Source organism: Dermacentor silvarum, chromosome 10 (genome assembly GCF_013339745.2).
Source record: "Dermacentor silvarum isolate Dsil-2018 chromosome 10, BIME_Dsil_1.4, whole genome shotgun sequence".
Classification (NCBI taxonomy): domain Eukaryota; kingdom Metazoa; phylum Arthropoda; class Arachnida; order Ixodida; family Ixodidae; genus Dermacentor; species Dermacentor silvarum.
The window spans coordinates 137219243-137240092 of record NC_051163.1 but is presented as its reverse complement, the minus strand read 5'-3'; the positions used below and the strand labels follow the sequence as shown (position 1 = coordinate 137240092).

General features: G+C 47.5%; 1 protein-coding gene across 1 annotated transcript in view; it reads right to left on the bottom strand.

The window, feature by feature from the left end:
- The window catches only part of LOC119430978 (zinc finger protein 354A-like), a 45857-nt gene that overhangs the window by 8077 nt on the left and 16930 nt on the right, over positions 1-20850 (bottom strand). The window contains exon 2 of the mRNA XM_037698442.2: positions 15807-16039. Coding sequence (XP_037554370.1) covers positions 15807-16039 — 233 coding nt within the window. The remainder of the gene's footprint in view (positions 1-15806; positions 16040-20850) is intronic.

The following is a 20850-nucleotide window of genomic DNA, read 5'->3' as shown; positions in this document are numbered from 1 at the left end:
AACGAAATGAACCAGGTGCCAAAGGCTCATCAGCATGCTGCATACTACCTCCCGACGTGCAAAAAGATGCACGGGAACGCTTTGAATGTGGTACCAAGCAGCAAGATGAGACATTGTCTAATGCTTTGGGAGTCTGGCCTAGGAAGCCTTTTGACATGCCGGTGTTGAAAGGAGAGCTTTTTGGACAGACCGTTTGGATTCTGAGAGATACAGGAAGCAATAATATAGTCACGAGACGAAATCTTGTACCGGACGCAGCAATGATAGGCACTGAGTCTATGATACTACTGGCTGATGGTAGCTCCATTAACGTTCCAGAAGCAGAAGTCAACATTTCATCACCGTACTTCTCCGGTGTTTCGGTTGCAAAGTGCATGGAGATCCCATTGTACGATGTGATCATTGGTAACGTTCCTGGAGCACGCCAACCCATGGAACCAGATCCCAATTGGAAAGCATCCTCGTTTACTTCTGTAGCAAGTAAATCACGCGAGATGAGCACTACGAAAGAAGACAGTGGTTCTCTGCAGGTTATAGTGGGTGCCAAGATCTCAAAACCATGTTCCCCGGTGGGCATTGGAGCTTTACAATTGTCAAGAGAAATGTTTCGGACAAAGCAGCAGGAAGACACAACCCTTCAAGTTTGTAGAAGCAAAGTCGGAAAAAATATTCCGGGAAAAGGTATAACCACCCATTCGTTCTACCTGGATGAAGGCGTATTGTACAGATCCTATCAAATATGCCCGGGAAAAACAATCGATCAAGTAGTGGTACCGAAGTGCCTACACCTCGAAGTCCTTAATATGGCACATGACAACTCCTTGTCTGGGCATCAAGGCATACGGAAAACCACGGAATGGGTCCTTGGATCATTTTATTGGCCCGGCGTCCAAGAGGATGTTAAAAGATTTGTGAGATCGTGCGATGTATGTCAAAGAACCTTTCCAAAAGGTAGAGTGGGCAAGGCTCCACTGGGACGAATGCCACTTATAGATACCCCATTCGAACGGGTAGCGGTAGATATCATCGGTCCCTTGACTCCAACATCGAGTAAGGGCAACCGATATATACTCATTCGTGTGGACTTTGCAACTCGCTTCCCGGACGCCATCCCTTTACCTTCTATCGACTCAGCAACTGTAGTCGAAGGGCTGGTTGAGATGTTCTCAAGGATCGGTTTCCCACACGAGATCCTTTGTGACCAGGCATCTTGTTTTACATCAGAGTTGATGAGAGAAATAAATGATTTACTCGCCATCAAGCATCTCAGTTCAATGCCTTATCATCCAATGTGTAATGGAATGGTGGAGCACTTCAACGGAACCCTTAAGATGATGCTGCGGAAACTATGCCAATAAAAACCAAAAGCCTGGGATCGATATCTTGCTCCTCTTCTTTTTGCGTACCGTGAGGTGCCACAAACAAGCCTCGGTTTTTCGCCATTTGAATCGATATACGGACGACAAGTACGAGGACCCTTGGTCATACTCAAGGATCTCTGGACAAGAGACAGGCTCAAGGAAGATGTTAAGACGACATATGCATATGTCCTCGACCTCAAAAAGCGACTGGAAGAGACTTTGAAGTTAGCTCGCCAGAACTTGTGCAAAGCTCAGAGGACTCAAAAGGGGTACTACGACTGAAACAGTTGTCGTCGACAGCTGAAGATAGGAGATCGCGCGCTCATACTCCTCCCAACCAGTGATAACAAACTCATGATGCAATGGAAGGGACCATTTGTAGTCACCGGAAAGAAAAACAACTTTGACTACTGGTTGGACGTGGGCCATACTACTAAATTATTCCACATCAACATGCTAAAGCGTTATGAAGAGCGCCAACCACTAGCCGCGTTCCGAACTTCGTTTGTCGTGGTGGAAGAGCCAGAAACTGAAGCCCCCTTACCAAGTTTTAAAGCTGAAGCAGGCGGGGGTATCGAAAGCATTCGCACATCTGATGTCCTGGATGAAAGCCAAAGGTCTGAGCTGCAAGAACTGTTAGTAGCTTACAAAGACATATTTTCGGAAGTACTGGGCAAGACAACACTCCTCGAATGTTGCCTTGAGTTGACAACTTCAGAACCGATTAGCACGCCGCAATATCCTTTGCCCTTTTCCATGAAGGAGATTGTTGAACGGGAAGTGAATGACATGTTACAGCTAGGCGTGATCGAACACTCAAATTCTCCCTACAATTCAACTCTAGTTCTTGTTAAAAAGCCAGACAAAACGTACCGAGCGTGCATTGAATTCCAGCGCATTAACAGTGTGCTAGTCTCGGATGCAGAGCCAATACCAAGGACAGACTTGATGTTCGCGGAAGTGGAAAACAAGATCTATTTTTCAAAACTGGATCTCACAAAGGGTTATTGGCAAGTACCACTCGAAGAGAAGTCCAGAGCCAAGACCGCATTTTACACACAATCCGGACACTACCAATTTCTGTTTATGCCCTTCGGCATTAACACAGCTTCGGCAATTTTCACTCACCTCATGCGCACTCTTCTAGCTGGCTTGAATAACGTTGTGCACTATATAGATGACGTGCTAGTATCCACAGTTACTTGGGAGGAACATGTCTACACGCTCCGGCAGCTGTTCGAAAGAATTCGGAGCGCAGGGTTAACAGTCCTCAAAAGTGTGAAATAGGAACCACTTCGATAATATTTTTAGGCCACCAGTTAGGAGGCAATAAGATAGAACCTGTCGACAGCACGATGGAAAAGATATTAAATGCTCCAAAACCGGAAACCAAGAAACAAGTACGTTCTTTTCTTGGACTCACTGGTTATTACCGAGACTTCATTCCCCATTACGATGAGAAGGCCCGACCTCTTGTTGAGTTAACGCGAAAGAGAGAAAGCAGCCGCGTGATTTGGACCCCTCAAAGAGAAAATGCATTTCAGGAATCTGAAGAACGCGCTAAGCTTGAAACCCATTGTAAGGGCGCCTAACCTCCAGAAGGAATTCTTTCTCCGCACAGACACCTCTGACACCGACATAGGTGCAGTTTTAATGCAAGAACATGAGGGGGTTCTTCATCCCGTTTTCTATGCGAGCAGGCAGCTTATCCCACGTGAAACTCGATATTCCGCCATTGAAAGGGGATGCTTAGCATTAGTGTGGGCGATCGAGAAGCGCCACCTTTTTCTATACGGAACTACCTTCACAATCCAAACAGACCACCAACCTCTGTTGTATTTGTCGCGGGCTAAACATCTCAACAGCAGAGTTCTTCGATGGAGCCTAGCTCTTCAAGAATATTCTTTCAAGGTCGAACACATAAGAGGCTCCGAAAATGTTGGAGCTGATTATTTGAGTAGGTCAGGATCATCTATTGAATCCAGCACTTAGGAAGCTCATGATTTTGTATGCTTGCTTATTTTTTTTTTTATGGTTGAAGTCTGCATGTCGCTCAATCTGTTTAGTACATGTACTGTATGAAGTCTCACGAGTCCACGCGCATCGCCGCAGTTTTTTAAAATTTATTTTCGCTTCATCAAAAAAAAAAAACTTTTCGAAAAGGGGGAGTTTTTGTCATATACAAAAGACTTATGTGCGTGTGTCTGGTGCGGCGGACGATCAGTGACCATAAAAGAAAAAGAATAGCGGGATTCGGCGCGGACATACAAACATATGCCCCCTGAAAGTGAAATTTTTGCCTTAGATGTAACCTTACTGGGCTGCCTACCATTCTCTTTAGTAAATGCATACTTTCCTGCGGGTGTGCAAGACACTCGATCTTTGGATTCCGCGTTGACGTCATGGTGCAAGGATAAAATCCTTGTGGGAGATTTCAACTCCCATCACACGTGTTGGGGTTTTCGAACAGATCAATGTGGCAAACGCTTGTGGAATTGGTCAACAGATAATAATATGACTTGTCTCAACACTAGAACTCCTACATTTGTTAGTAATCGGTCGCGCTCAGCCTTAGATTTAAGTTTCATAAGTTCATCTCTCACTAGTTCATCTTGGGCAGCCTTGGACTGTGCCACCAACAGTGATCACTGTGCAATAATATTAGAAATTGCTTGCCCGTTAATACCATCATGCTCTCAGATCCGAGTATTCGTAAACTACAATAAATTTTAAAATGATTTAAGAGCACATCTGGCCCACCATTGTGAAGAGCGCGAAGAATCCAAACCTATGAAAATTTGTGCTGTAATCAAACGACCATACAAAGAAGCTGAATTTATTATTGAGTCTGCCAAGGGAGCCTCTCATAGTCCTTGGTGGAATCCAGACTGTACACGAGACTACAGACGAAGAAAAGCAGCTTGGAAGCGACTACTCTATAACCAGTCCCCCAAAAATTGGGCTGATTACAAATTTTACGCCGCTATATTTAAACGCACAGTCGAGAACTAACGTACCAACCTGCATCATGGTGGATGCTTCCAGTGTGGCCATCGGCGCTGTTCTCCAGCAGAAAATCAACTCCGAGTGGCGCCCACTTGGTTTCTTCTCTTGGAAGCTCCAACCTGCCGAGACTCGCTACAGCGTTTTTGGCCGCGAGCTGCTCGCCATCTACTCCACCATCCAGCACTTTCGGTGATCATAAGCCTCTGGTGTATGTCTTCCGTACAAACTCTTACAAGTACGTCGCACGTGAAGTTCGTCAACTGGCCTATATATCGGAGTTCACCACGGATATCAGGCACATCAAAGGCACCAACAACGAGGCAGCTGATGCACTTTCACGCATCACCTCCCTTGGCACTTATACATCGACTGTGGATTGGGAGGGTCTAGCTCGTGCGCAGGTGGAAGACCCCGAGCTGCAAGCGCTGCGTGATCCTCCCCGTTCCCTCCGTCTACAACTCGTTCCTCACCCGTTTGTGCCTGGCTCCCTCTGGTGCGACATGTCAGCGGCTACACCTTGTCCCTTCATTCCGACTGCCTTCCGTCGTGCGGTGTTCCAATCACTTCATGACATCTGCCATCCCAGCGTCCGAGCCACGCAGCGCCTCGTTACACAGCGGTATGTCTGGCCAAGCATCAACACCAATGTTCGCCAGTGGGCCCGCTCGTGCCTCGCATGCCAGACCGCCAAAGTGACCCGCCACACGAAGACTCCCACACAGTCGTTCTTGCCCCCTGGCTGCCGTTTTGACTACGTCCATCTTGATTTGGTGGGACCACTTCCTCACTCTCACGACTGTCGCTACATTCTCACAATGATCGACCGCTTCACCCGTTGGCCCGAAGCCGTGCCCATTCCGGACATCACTGCGGAAACGGTCGCCAAAGCCTTCGTTTCAGCATGGGTTTCCCGCTTCGGCTGCCCCAGCATCGTGACAACTGATCGCGGCCGGCAATTTGACTGCACACTCTTCACTTCACTCAACCGCCTGCTTGGCACTAAGCACTGCCGTACCACTGCATATCATCCCTGTGCCAACGGCATGGCTGAGCGGCTCCATCGCCAGCTCAAGGCTGCACTCACTGCGCGCCTGGATTGAGAGCACTGAGTCGACCACCTTCCTATGGTACTTCTCGACCTACGTGCCGTCCTTCGTCGCGACCTTGGCTGTTCAGCGGCTGAACTCGTCTACGGTGAACCCCTGCGGCTTCCTGGAGAGTTGTTCATTTCTTCGGCCCCCTCGCCCCAGCCGCTACAGTACCTAACGCCTACAGGACTGCATTCAGCACCTGCGCCCCGTACCACCTCGGTCATCGGACCACAACATCTTTGTGCACCCGGCACCATTCTATTGAATAGCCGCGAAGAAGTCGTTTCCCTGGACCGCCTCAAACCAGCCTACGTCGAAACGCCTCCCAAGGAGCTCCCTGCGGATGTCGCTGGCGCACCCGTCGATATGCTCGACACCAAGACAGCCTCATCTCTTCTGCCTCGTCGACGAGTACATTTCGCCGTTCCGTCTAGGCGGGGGGCCCTGTAGCGCCCACCGACGCTGCTAAGCGGGAACGCTATGGTCAGCGCTCTCGGCCGGCCCCAAGGCGCCGGCCGCGACTGACGAGAAAAATAAAGTTGGGCGGCACGTGCCAGCGGCGCAAGCACGGCACGCGCTAGTCCGTTCTGAAAGCCTGCTGAGCTGGTCCTCTTGTTCTGGCGCTCCGCTGCGACCCCTCGGTTCCCGACACTGTTTCTAAAAAGCGTGGTGGAGCAGTGGGTACTTCCCGATCCAGGTACTGTGCCAGTGTACGTTACAGATAATGGAAGAAATATCACTGCAGCAATTACACAGTCGTCTTGGATAGGCATAAAATATTTTGGGCACACACTGCAGTTGTGTGTGAGTGATGTCAAGCGGGATGTACCTGGATTTTCCCAACTGTGCACGAAGGCCAGGGCTATCGTTGGCCGCTATAAGAAAAGCTCAAAGGCTCGGGCGCGCCTTATGGAAGTACAAAGGGAAATGCAGCTGAATGCCCTGGAAGTGATGCAAGATGTTCCGACGCATTGGAATAGCGAGCATCAGATGATGACTAGGCTACTCATGCTTCGCAAACTGATCACCGTGGAGCTTTCGGAGTGTGATGCGGTTGATAACCTCACTGCAGCTGAAATGGAAGCCGATGACTGCCGCTGTGAAGGTACTGGATCCACTTGCTCAAGCCACAACAGAGCTATCTGGGGACAAATATCCCACGTTGTCCCAAGTCATTCCATTGCTGGAGTGAACTGGCATTGTACTTGCTCGGCACGCAGCTCAATCAGGTGAGTCATCGGCAATTGCTTCAAGTCTGGCACGCAGCATCAAGGCAAGGTTTCCTGGTGTCAAGGCATCCGAGGATACAGCCCTAGCGATGTTGCTAGATCTAATATTCAAGGATGCCTGCTATACAGAAAGGGCAGAGAAGAAGTGGGCCTGCGCTGTTCTCACCAAAGCAGCAAAGGGAACACTGCAAGTTGTATGCTGTGAAACATCAAGTGAGTGTGAAACAGGTTTAGATAGCTCCCAAGATGCCTCTGTGTGGGGGGCCTTTGCAAGCTTTGCATCAGATGGTTCTATTAAGTCTGGTCCTTCCATCAAAGATGATGTTGAGAGCTACCCGAGATCTCCCCTCCTTCCTCACTGTGAGAACCCACTCGACTGAGGGAAGAGCAAAGGCAGCCACCCGTCCCTTGTAAGGGTAGCCCGCAGGTATCTTTCAGTGCCAGCACCCCAGACAACGAGTGAAAGGTTATTTTCGACAGTGGGTGCCATTGTAACCTGTAGAAGGGAGCACCTTAATTCTTCCCCAGCATGTGGAGCAACTAGTTTTTCTGCATGAGAATTTTTGACTTTATTAACTGTAGAAGGGAACACCTTTTAGTTGCATGTAGAGCTGTGTTATCTTGTTTACATTGAAACATGTTATCAAACGATTTTTTTTTTCTGTGTGTCATGTAGCCTTTTAACTAGTAGAAGGTGGCACCTTCGTCACTGCCTGTGGAGCTGCTAGTCCATATGCCATTATTTTATGTGATGCATTATGCCGTAGGTTGGTATCTGTGTAGATGGGAGCATCTTCTAACTAGTCTATATACATCCCATTTTTTTTTACTGGTTAAGATATGTTATCACAGGAGTCTCTGTGATGCCTTTGTCTGTTGCAACCTCAGAAATAAATCATTTTTGCATAAAACAACTGTAATCTGCTCAGTTTTGTTCTTCGGACAGCTGAAAACTATTCGAATTCGCTTCGAACGTATTCGACGCCAAGGACTGTTCGCTTCAGATCAAAATATCACTATTCGCACAAGCCTACTAAAATATATTAGCGACCTACCAATGCATGACTCCTGTAATCTTTGCCGATTATCTATTGCACAGTTAATAACCCTTTTGATCAACTAGCTCTCCCAAGAGACCTAAACTGCGTCCAGGACTGCTGCAACCAATGGCTCATGGAACTATGAAATAAACACCGATAAATGCAAACTCGTATCGTTCAATCGAAAACGTAATCCTCTCCCGTTTCCTTATACTACCTCAAACGTTACAATAGAATTACCAGTCTTATAAATACCTCGGCGTAACGTCGTATAATAATCTAACCTGGAACGCACATACCATTAAAGTCATATCATCTGCTAACAGAAGCCTTGGATTCTTAAAAAAGTCATCTACGTGACACACCATCAGACATAAAATTCCTTGCCTACAAGTCACTCGTACGCTCTAAGCTGGAATATGCCTCTGCTATCTGGAGCCCTAACCAAAAATACCTAACAAACTGCCTAGAATCATTACAAAATCGTGCCACAAGATTTTCATTCATTCATGCTACTCATATAATGCCGGTATATCATCATTAAAAGCTGAGTCCGGCATATCCACCCTGGCTTGTTGGCGTCATGGCTACTACAGTGGAACCTCGATTATATGTCCCCCGGTCATGCGATGACCCGCATTTTACGACAGATTGGTTTGGTACCAGCAAAATGGCCATAGAAATAATGTATTAAAAACCTCCATTACACAATGCAATTCTACGCCGACCCCGCCTCGTACGATGTCTCTTTCGGTACCGTCTGAGAAAAGGAAAAAAAAAAAAAAAAAGCCCCAAGGAGACGCAGGCTAGCGCGTGAGCACACTGCAGCCGGCTGATAACAGGTCCGAATGTAACGTGACCGCAATTGTAACGCGAGGGGCGACTTTCCAGTCATGCGATATAATAAAAATAAAACCGCGAATGTAATGCGAGATGAACGGAATTTGGAAACTTGTTCTTTTCACTCATCATTGCCGTCTGAAGAGGAGACGGAGCTTTCCTTGGGTGGTATTCTCGGGCAATCACTTTCGTAGATAGTTTCACTTTCGCAAAAATTCCGTATACAGTAAAAGCTCGATGATATGATCACGGCTAATACGAATTTCCGGATGATACGAATTTTTCTGTGGTCCCGGCCGAGCCCCATTACTTTGCGACGTGCTAGAGAACGGTTGTTACGAATAGATTTTCAGCCTGCGTCGGTTGATACGAATAAACGTCGCCCCACCGATGGCCGTGAAAGAGAACAGCGCGCAGTCCCGCGCTTTCTCTCCTTCTCTTTTGGTGCGGAGGCGCGGCGCCGGACAGCGCGGACTCCGCGACTGGGCGCGAAGAGTTTGAAGCGGTGGCGCTTCAAGAAATAAATGCTTTTTACGTACATGTGCCTGAGTGAGTTCACCTCTGACTCTTTAATTTAGCTACAGTCGAATCTCGTTAATTCGAACACGCTTACTTCGAACATACCGCGTACCGACAATGCTCTTAGCAGCGCGCCAAATAACGCGGCGGCGCCTCCGACCGGCATTGCTCCGACACCGCCATAGAGCAAAAGCTCAGGAGAGACCTTTCAATACTGCGCGCGACGGAACGGCGGGGAAAAAAAAAGAACCCGAACCCGCGGCGGAAATTTTTCCCTCTCTCAAATTGCAAGGTCGCCGTTTCTGCATCGCCCCGGAACAAGCGTGTACGTGCCGACTAGAGTGTTCTAGACAACCGTATTCTAGCACACACTAGTGCCGACGTCTCGTCTCAGCCACGCGGATAAAATGGCAGTGAACCCTTCTCCTCTATTTTCTAGTCACATGTTGACCTTGCACGCTGCGGCAGCAGCGCAGAGGGAAGCAGCGGCGGAGGCACAGTCGGGCCAACGAAACTGCCACGCCCGCAAACGCTCGCTTCCCGATAACGGCAGAAAACGAAACTTCAGGGGGCGGCTAAAATAAGCTGGCGTCAGCACGGCGGCGGGCGCGCACGGAGTCGAAGGTGAGAGAGCTACGAGGGAGTTGAGAGAGAGGGCGAGGGGAGCCACCGAAGCGGCGGAGTTGACGCGGAAATATCCGCTTCCCTGCCGCCCTCCTCCCTCACCTTCGACGGTCTCCGCGCGCACCCGTGTGCCGGCGCCGCCCGCTCGCTTCCTGAAGCTTCGTTTTCTGTCGTTATCGGGAAGCGACCGTTATGGGCAGTTTCGTGGCCCGCGCTTGCTATGCGCTTGCGCGCCGCGATATTTCACGACTCGCACCGTTCGTGCATCGTGCTATGGTGCACGAATACTTCAAAAATACGTCCTTTTAATTCGAACAAATTTTCGGGCCCCTTCGAGTTCAAATTATCGAGATTCGACAGTAGTTTTAATTGTTTCGATGATACGAATTTCGGCTAATAAGAATATTTTTCGTGACCCCGTGAGATTCGTATCATCGAGCTTTTACTGTACTTCGAGAAGTTCGGTGCCGGGACGAGCAGAGTCCCGCGAAACTGAAACTATGTCCAGAAGTGATCGCCCAAGAATCGAGTCATCTTCCGTGCCATCAAGCTTGTTTGAAATTTAAGCACTTCTTCAAAGACCGCACAAACATTTCATTTGGGGTCAGTACCAGGCCACTTCCAAGTTCCACAAAGCCTTTCCGGCTGGACTCGTACTTGAAGAGGAGGCGGTGGTCCCGCCATCCGCAAATCGTCGACTCGTTGAGATACCGAACTGCGGCAGACTTTCCGAGCTTCTTGGCCATCAAAATTGCTCGTCTTTTGAAGCAGCTGTCGTGCCGAATGCGCTGCGTTGCCTAAACGTCGCAAATGAACGGAGTCGAACCGCAAAATAGCCGTTGGGTATTGCGGCATCGCAACCGGGCACAAGCACAGCGAAAACAGCGTCGATTCCAATCAAAAACAAGTTCCAACATCAGTCGACTTGTATATGGACTGGATCGAGACGTAAAGTTACAGGTTGTCAACGTAGCGCTGGAAATCGTGGAATTTAGAGCATTTGTTTTAAAATGACCAATCTTGCTGTTATTCTACTGTAACACAAGAGTTCAAGCAACTGAAATCATAAAAAATATGCACGTTAGAATCAATAATTACGGTAATTTCTTTATAATTCAATCTACCTTCCTTGGAGCAGTGCAGGTTCGTGCCGTGGGCTTATTCAGGTGGTCTGCACCCGTTTTTTTTGGCAAGACTGAGCGCCACTGCCTACATTCTTAGTTTTTTTATTCTACGATGCCCGGATTATACGATGGTTTTGTGTGGTCCCCTGAAAGTCGTATAGTCGGGTTTCCACTGTATGTACTCATTCCATAAGTTTTTTTACAGCTCACGTCATCATCCACTCTACATCAGTCCTCTGGCACGCATTTCCCTCCGCATTTGGTCATCCCCTCCAAGTCGCCCGGCCACATGCGCACACTACCACTTTTGCCTCATCATTCTGTACACGCCCAGCCTCGGACTGGAACGGCCTTCCACACGACATCCCCGCAATCACGTGCCCATCGCCATTTTTGAACTGCATAACTACCATAATAAACCGCGAGCAAGTGCGTACTTAAAACATCCTTTCCTTGTGTATTTACTTACTTCATATTTGTTAGCCATCCCCTTATGCAATACCCCCAATCCTGGGGGCCTTTAAGGTTATACAGTGAAGAGCAGTAGTAGAGTGGTGCATGACAAATTTAGTACTAGGGTGAAACAGGTTACAATGACTGAGAGTGCCACTGATATCAAAGCGGCGCACGCGGCAGTGCACACCCTGCTGTTTAAAATGCTGTACGCCTACTCCCTCGAGGTGGGCCTTGAAAGCAAGTGACCTGCCTCGCAGCTTCCCAAATCCGTGTGCAGTGGTCCCTCGCACATTTCGAAGGCCGTATCATTGTCGCGGCTGAACTGGAGCAGGACGCACACAGCTGTTTAATCATGCTTCTGTGCGTTGGTACTTTGCGTGTGCCCGCTCTTTACCGTGACTGGATTCGAAGCGTTCATTGTAACAGTCATCATCATCATGAGCCTATTTTATGTCCGCTACAGGACGAAGGCCTCTCCCTGCGATCTCCAATTACCCCTGTCTTGCGCTAGCGTATTCCAACTTGCGCCTGCGAATTCCCTAACTTCATCATCCCATCAGGTTTTCTGCCGACCTCGACTGCGCTTCCCTTCTCTTGGTAACGGTCCACCGGTTATCCATCCTATGCATTACATGGCCTGCCGAGCTCCATTTCTTGCGCTTAATGTCAACTAGAATATCGGCTATCCCCGTTTGTTCTCTGATCCACACCGCTCTCTTCCTGTCTCTTAACGTTAGTCCTAAGATTTTTCGTTCCATCGCTCTTTGTGCGGTCCTTAACTTGTTCTCGAGCTTCTTTGTTAACCTCCAGGTTTCTGCCCCATATATGTTAGCACCGGTAGAATGCAATGATTGTACATTTTTCTTTTCAACGACAATGGTAAGCTCCCAGTCAGGATTTGGCAATGCCTGCCGTATGCACTCCAACCCAATTTTATTCTTCTGTAAATTTCTTTCTCGTGATCAGGGTCCCCTGTGAGTAATTGACCTAGATAACGTACTCCATTACACACTCTAGAGGCTGACTGGCGATCCTGAATTCTTGTTCCCTTGCCAGGCTATTGAACATTATCTTTGTCTTCTGCATATTAATCTTCAACCCCACTCTTACACTTTCTCGGTTAAGGTCCTCAATCATTTGCTGTAATTCATCTCCATTGTTGCTGAATAGGACAATGTCATCAGCAAATCGGAGGTTGCCGAGATATTCACCGTTGATCCTCACTTCTAAGCTTTCCCAGTCTAAGAGCTTGAATACTTCTTCTAGGCATGCAGTGAATAGCATTGGAGAGATTGTGTCTCCTTGCCTGACCCCTTTCTTGATAGGTAACTTTCTACTTTTCTTGTGGAGAACCAAGGTAGCTGTGGAATCCTTGTAGATCCTTGTATGCCTCTTGTACTCTTTGATTACGCAATGCCTCTATGACTCCTGGTATCTCTACTGAATCAAATGCCTTTTCATAATCTATGAAAGCCACATAGAGAGGTTGATTGTATTCCGCAGATTTCTCGATTACCTGATTGATGACATGGATATGATCCATCGTAGAATATCCCTTCCTGAAGCCAGCCTGTTCTCTTGGTTGGCTGAAGTCAAGTGTTGCCCTGATTCTATTGGAAATTATCTTGGTGAATATTTTATACAGTACTGAAAGCAAGCTAATGGGTCTATAATTCCTCAATTCTTTAACGTCTCCCTTCTTATGGATTAGTATAATGTTGGCATTCTTCCAGCTCTCTGGTACACTTGAAGTTGTGAGGCATTGCGTATAAAGGGTCGCAAGCTTTTCAATTATGATTGTAACATAATTGTAACAGTATGATTTTTTAAAAAATGTTCGTTACATCTGGAAGCAGTTTCAACACATAGGATCGGAAAATCGTAAATGCCCTGATATGTAGTCGTTATAACCGATAGATCGTTATATCTGGAACTGTTATAAGTGGGTTCGACTGTAAGGTAATTCTCTATATAACGAAGTATTTAACTTCTTATAACTCCATAGAACACCTTGTATTTGGAACCCCAATATAATGAAATGTGTTTATAAGCGATTTCATTAAATGAAATTTCACTGCGGCCACGAAGGGTTGCCGAGGCGACAAATGAAACAGCCATGGCTGCATCCGGTCAAACGGGTGAATTACACGCGTTGCTTGCAACACGCCTCTCAAATCGTACGACAGAGACCAGACTCCGAAGCTCGATACGTTGCGGTACGAGCACAATACGAAAGGAGGGCCTCTCGCCGTCGTGCTCCGTAATAAAGTGCGAGACGTTTGCTGCGAGGATGATCCGAGAAGGATGGTGGCATCCCATGCCCTGCTCACGATGCCTGCATGCTCTATTTGAAGGCTGCCTTCTCAGGTGTCTAGTGCTGGAAGTCGCGTAATCTCGAGTTTCGGAGAGGCATTGGTAGCGAGCATTCGCAGTCATTGAGTGAGATCTGTTCATGCCACCATGCTTGTTAATTTATTCCGTAAACAAATGTTTACTGCAATTTATTGACCCTTTTTGCGGAGAAGTATGTTTTAGAAAAACGAGATGGCGCTCACGGCGGCGCGCCATACGTCTCCTCAGCGACCGCGCACGAATACAAAACCATTACCGCTTCTACCTTGCTTCTGTGCCATCAGCTGTCGGAAATGCAACTGAGTTTTCGCTAACACACTGTGCTCCAATCGTGCTAGATTGAATCATGTGGATTGAAGACGTGTGCAGTAGTTGGCTGCAAAAATAGTGACTGGAATGTTAAGGAATAGAATGAATCTGTGTGGCCAACTTTGCTGACCACTCCTGCAACTGTCCGAACATGTTACCGGCACTTCGAGATGTACGGCTTTCCTAGAGGATACAAAAATTCGCTCATCCGCCAGCATTGTATCGCTAACCTTCAAAGAAAGGCCTTGAGCAACAGAACATCGGCAAGAGTGAGTACCACTCGTTAAACAATGACAAAGGGAGTAAGTAGTGCCACTTCCTGTCATAGTAAGCTTCGCGCCCGTTATTTATACACATCTATCCCAAATGGCAGGAAAACTTACGCCCACTCTATCGCCGACGCATCAAGAATAAGTGAATGGGTGCACACTTAAATATATGCGCACGATATACGCACAATAAATGACGGACTACACCGATGGCGCACGAATGGTCGAAGCTGAATGTTTCGTGACGGTTAACAAGAGTAAGCGAGTTACTAGCGGTAATATATATTTGCTACAAGGTATTGCAATGTACAAAACATCTACATTCCAAGCCTTGCGCACAGCAAGAACAAATCTATCGGAACTGAGCACACCTGCGAGCGATTAGGCAGAAAATAATCAGATAGTGGCTGCACCGAGGAACTTCACTGAGTCTGAAACTGACAAGCCACTGCTTCAAAATATTTGCCAAATCAAGAACAAAGAGCAAGACACACTAATCCTGATTCAATTCATGAGCGGAATGTTTGGATAGCTTGGAATACATACATAATACATACATAATACAGCCCCGCTTTTAGAACAAGCACCTTATATGCTGCTCGCACCGTTAGGACAAAGCTTAATGAGCTTCGAAAGCGCTTTTGCATGTTCTCAGAAGCTGTGATCAAAGCTTCGTGTCGTCTACCCAGCTATACCGTCTACAATATCTCCCAAAACAGAGGTTTTCTAAGCTGCGCCGGCGTGATATACTTCCATTGTAAACAAGGAGGCAACGGAGGCAGTTGAGGCAAGCAATGGATGCGTCACCACCTGATCAAACATGGCAGCGCCCACGGGATCGCCGGGAAAAGGGTCAATACAGCTGTTACAACTACGAACCTTCGTTATCATCTGAATACTTTGTTATCGTCTATTAGCGAGAAAATGGCAAACATTTTACTCGTACAACAATACTAGAAACAATACCGAAATTTCCTACGCCACAGCAGACCCTGCTTGATTTCTCTGACACAACACTCACGCAACATCGCAAATGTACAACAGACATGGCGGAAGTGAACAACGCGCTGTCACCCGACGCCTCGAATTCATGCGACTAAGCCAGGCTTCCTTTGTGGCGTCGACAGGTTTTGACGCTCCAATGCTTGGACTGTGTGGAGATAGGTCCACTGATGACGTCGTCCCACTGCGTGCGACACAATCAGTTGCAGGGGCCATTGATGTGCAGATATCGACATCGCATGAAACGTATCAAAATGAAATCGTGAAATGTTTTTCGTAATTGAAATTAATTTTTTCCAAGTGCACAATAATTGGGAACTTTTAGGGCCCCTTTCGTGCAAGAATTATCAGCAGGCGACTGTACTTATTTGCATAAAAAGTTGCATTTCAAATAACAATTTCGCTATGACGAAGTAAAGTGCCAATTTTACCGACTTGATTAAATACGGGTTAAAGTGCAGCGTTTGTGCATCTGTCACAGTTGCACGACAGATGCACAACTTCTCTGCGCTTCCCTTCACTAACCTGACACTAGGTTATGACGTCATCGTGTCGCTCGCTCTATTACTCTTGCACAGACTCACGTGACTTGCTGGCTGGACGACGGCTGCTGTGCTGAGCCACCTGGCTTGGGCTTCTTTGCCTTAGGCGTTGATGCCTTTGAGACTGTGCCGACAGTTGCCACTGCAGCGGCTGCTTTCGGCAACTGGTGCTGTGCTGCTCGTTCTGCTGCTGCCTTTCTGGCCAACTCGCGGTGCCGCTTGTGCACAGCTTTTACTCGGGACGTCGTGTGCTTCGCGCGACCTTTTTGAAGCCCCTTGGTGAACAGGAAACAGAAGAGATATGTTAAACACCACATATCTAGTATGATTGAAACTTAACCACATTCACTTTACCCCATGGCACAGTGTGCACTAAATCTTGTGCCATCACATCCAGCTACAGAACTACTAGCTGCCAGAATGAAAGCCTAATGTTTCTCCATATACCATAACTCATCACACTGCACCAGCTTACATAAATATGCAAAATGCGCTCAACCTTCCTGTCACCGGGATGGAAGTCGCCAAGTGAATTTTGGAGCAGCTCTGGGAGCAAAAAATTTGGCCCTTAAGGTTAAATTTGGCCCCTGGTTTGGAGCACGAATTGTCCATTTTAAAGCAGTAGAAATGCATTTAGGAGCAATTTGTGGAGCTCCACATGTGATATACAGGCCGATCAAGAAAATGTGTTCTTTATTTGACTTTGCAGAACACTACTAGGATGCGGCAAATCAGCTCTACATATCTACCAAGTTCGACGAACCTCCATCCAGGAGTTCTTCCGAACGGGGGGGGGGGGGGGGGGTTAGTTGGTTACACAACCCCCCCCCCCCCCCACGTCTACATTTTCAAGTACTGACCGGAGAACTTCCAATTTTATTTACCGATATACCAATGACCACATGCACATCACTGTCTCACTTTCGCAAACATTTCATTGTGCTAATTCTGTCTTCAAAAATTCAAATTTAATTAAATTCTCGGGTCTTACGTCCCACAACCACCATCTGATTATGAGGCACGCCACGCCGTAGTCACGGTGGCTAGATGGGTAGGTGTGCCGACCGGCGTGTCTGGAACGTAGTTCACCGCTTCTCCGTGTCATCACACAAAAGTGGCGCTGCGGTCAGTAGAACCGTTCTGCAACGCACGTCATCTGCTACAGGGGGCTGGCGGCGAGCAAAAAAAAATCATAATAATAAAGCCCGTATTGGAATAGTTCTATGTCGTCTGTTCGTGTCAGTTTCAAAGGTGAAGAGCTCCGCGTCTCTCGTACTGTTTGCAAGTTCCTAAGTGATGTGGAATGTTCCAAGTCGGAAAAATGACCGGCGAGATTAGCGGCAGCATTGCTCCACTAAAGACCACCCAAGCACACTTACTGCTTTGCTCCGAACTGCAAGTCGGGCTTCAGGCTCTAAATTTGTGAGATAGACAGCGGAAATGTTCGCCCAGGGCTGCGCAGTAGCTTGCTCAGTATTGGCGACGTTAATGAACAAGCTGCACATAAGGTGCTCAGTGCCTGCGACATCGAGCACCGCTGCGCTGCTACAGGGATAAGAAAAGTGACTCTAGGCTTATATTCTATATAGCAGGCTATGTATCAAGAAAGTTCCTGCAAAGAACCAAGTGCTGCGATTCCTCAGGGACATTACTGAATTCAAAAGAATGAGTAGGTCTGGGCTGTTGCTCCCTTCTGAAGCACTAAAAAAAGTTGTCGCAGTTTCACCTGAAAGGCGAAGCATCAATTGCGATAGCAAACTTGTAGAGAGCTATACGGAGTAATGATATTAGCTTTATCAGCTGTATAAACTTGGACATGCAGCAGCATCGGCAACACGCAGAAATGTCGACGCCATCGGCATTTTGCCCGCGTTCGCTCAAAATGCGTGCGGCGTTGGTGACTGTTGCCGGAGCCTCTGATATAAATAGGCACTGCGTGCCGCAGCTAAACGTCGCCTCCCTTCCCTCCCCCTCCCCCACGGCCTCTCGCTCGTCGGAAGAAGGCGCGTTTGCTCTACATACATGGTGATTGTGAAGGAGAACAGAGACGCCTACTTCTGCAGCCCTTAAGCGAGCACGGCGCAGAACGAGCGTTTGTTCTCCGCCGTGCATTCACTCCCCGTGAAAGACGCGCCCCTCGCGCCCTTTCACTCGCACATACAGCGTTCGGCGCACGGCGACAATTTCTTCTCCAAATGACGTCATACGGAACCTCACGGCGACGGCGACGCTGACGGCAGAAATCTGCTTTTGAGTGTCCATATAATTGCTATCGCAATAAAAACTGCTAGCATCGCTCGAAGACGCCTTCAAGCTGTGCTTCAGTTTAAATGAGTTACGAAGGAACAGTATCGTCGACTTTGTATCCTTTCTGCAGCTGAATTCTCCGAATTTGATCGGCTGTCAGCGGCACAATAAAGAGCTCACAAACGATGTTGTAAAGTTCTATTCAATTACACGCCTTTACTTTCTTGTCAACGGCAAGAACATGGCGCGCTAAAGCAACAGGGAGAAGAGGAATCACCTGAAGCGGAGGCATGTGCTGTGAATAATGTTATGATGTGGTGGACCAACATTGCGACCTTGCTGGTGCTAGGCTATTTATGTTGGTGCGTCTGCTGATTCACGTTACGAGAGCTTTTCTTGTATTTCAAGCATATTCATGAATCTAGCCCAAGACGTATTGCTTTATTTTATTGCAACCGAACAGTGAACCATATGCACTGACCAACACAATTCGTCTCGTAACAATTTAAATACTGTAACTGAGGCAGCAATAAACACCAATAGCTGGATTTCTCGAAATTGAAACATTACAACTCACTAAATATCACGTAAACACCGTTTCCATATACTGTTATAAAACCACTGCTGCAGTATTGCTTTATGCATGGAAAAAAAGGCATCTACGTATTTAATGCAATGGGCTGGAGCGCCGCATCTATACTAATAAATGTGACTAATCGCCAAGCTATAAAATTGACTTCAGCATATGTGTCTTCTGACCCTAGATGACAGTAACAAATTCCCCATTCTGGCTTTGCCTACACTGCTCAAAACGGCATTGTATAGTGCGTACTTCAAAGCTAGAGCAGAGGCAGCGATGCTATCGAACAGGCCGCTCGTCTACACAGTGCAGCCGACACTGCACGCAGCTCAGCTGTTATGCTGTCCGCAGCGCCACTTCTGCGTCGTGATGCGGAGAAGTGGTGAACTACGCTCAGTCGGCACACCTACCCATCTAGCCACCGTACCGTAGTGTGGAACTCGGGATTAATTTCGACCCCCTGGGGTTCTTTATGGTGCACCCAATGGACGGCACACGGGCGTTTTTGCATTTCGCCCCCAACTAAATGTGGCCGTCGTGGCCGAGATTTGATTCCGCGAACTCGTGCTTAGCAGCGCAATGCCAAAGCCACTAAGCAACCACGGCGGGTATTGAGAAATTCTTCAGATAATGATTGATTGAAAGAAATTCCATTTCTTTCACATTTTGCGAGGTCGACGTTTCCCAGTGTCTTGGACGAGCGGCACTGCTTCCTCGTATTTTTCACGATATTAAATTGCCACTCGCACTCTGCACTGCTCTGTAGTATCAACAAAATGCCCAACGTCACTTCGGCTGAGCACTACATTAAAATACTTGACACTTTTTGCGCTAGCGCTCCTTACTTTTAAAGCCATGACTGACCGTAGGCCTACGCAATGCCTGAGCGGAACGATGCAGAGTCTAGTGTTGCTAGTTGTGGAATTTGCTCGCTAGCTAGGACCACTAGGGCACTCCACAACCTCGTCAGCGTAAGGAGCGGCTGTGCGGTTAACGAAATAGCGCATGTATAGGGTATTCCCTACTACTTGCTTAATGTTTTACGCGATGCACTTCCAACTGAATTGAATTCTTTCTGGCAATGTGGCCTGACAAAGCGCTGGGCGTGGATAGAAACAGGACACAACTGCAATTTCCGGGAGATTTTCCTGTCAACCAGAAGAAATGGTCCACTTCCGGGAGTCTCCCGGGTAATCCGGGTGACTTGGCAGGTATGGTTCTACGAAAGCCCACAAGGTGGAGGAAAGTTCATGAAAGGGAAAAGTTGTCATTCTCTCGACTGTAGCATGAAGCTACAATGAAAACGCATGAGGGTTTCTCAGAAAACACTGTTTAGTTACAGCTAACTAAATGTGGCCGAGAAGTAATTGAGGGCAAACAGCACCCAGTGAATGTTGATCGGCTTTTGTTGATGCTAGTAGAGTTCTCTTGTTTTCTTTTGTCATTGTGCACTCAAGTTTAATAAACGCCGATTTATTAAGGCGAAATTTTTATATGTCTCGTTTTGAGGTGACTGAAAAAATTGTTCTAGAAATCCGGAAAATATGTACAACAAATTGATAACTCCTTAAAGGGGCCCTGAACCACTTTTTATCGAAGTGGACAAAGTGAAAATAGGCTATTTCAGAATCACTTTGCCCCGAAAATTACTCCAATGCATTCAGCAGAAGTGGAGTTATTGGCAATCAAACACGGCCTCCGCTGTGCTCCCGTTCCTTCAATGCCTTGCACTGCAAAGGCTACGGCGGAGTGGGGCGGGGCCACAACGCTCCGCCTCCGTGACGTCACTATGGCGAGCAGTTCAAATTTCACTTTGGACTTCCGATTTTGGTGCCTACGATGTGCTAAATGTAAGCCAAACGCGGTTGTCCTCAGAGAGCCGTAGTGGGCTGAGCCAGTGGAGTCGTGGTGGCACCTTGTGGCGGCCGCGCTGTAGCCGATCGCAGCGACCAATAGCAGCCCTGTGTGGGAGTGTGCTTTATTACAAAATAAAGCACACAGAAAAGAGCGAGGATCACGGAGTTTTTGAAACAAGAGCATTTGAGAAAAAGGTGACTTCGCACTCCACGGACCACATACGACAGCAGAACTTGGCTGAGATGTTCACAACAGCATATGCTACCCGCGGACTATGTTACAGTTAAACCTGCTTATGATGAACCTCCGTATAACGAATTCCTGGATATAACGAAGTTTTTCTATTCCCCGCCGTTACTCCACAGAAGCACATGTATTTGAGACCTCTGCGTTACAAAGTGG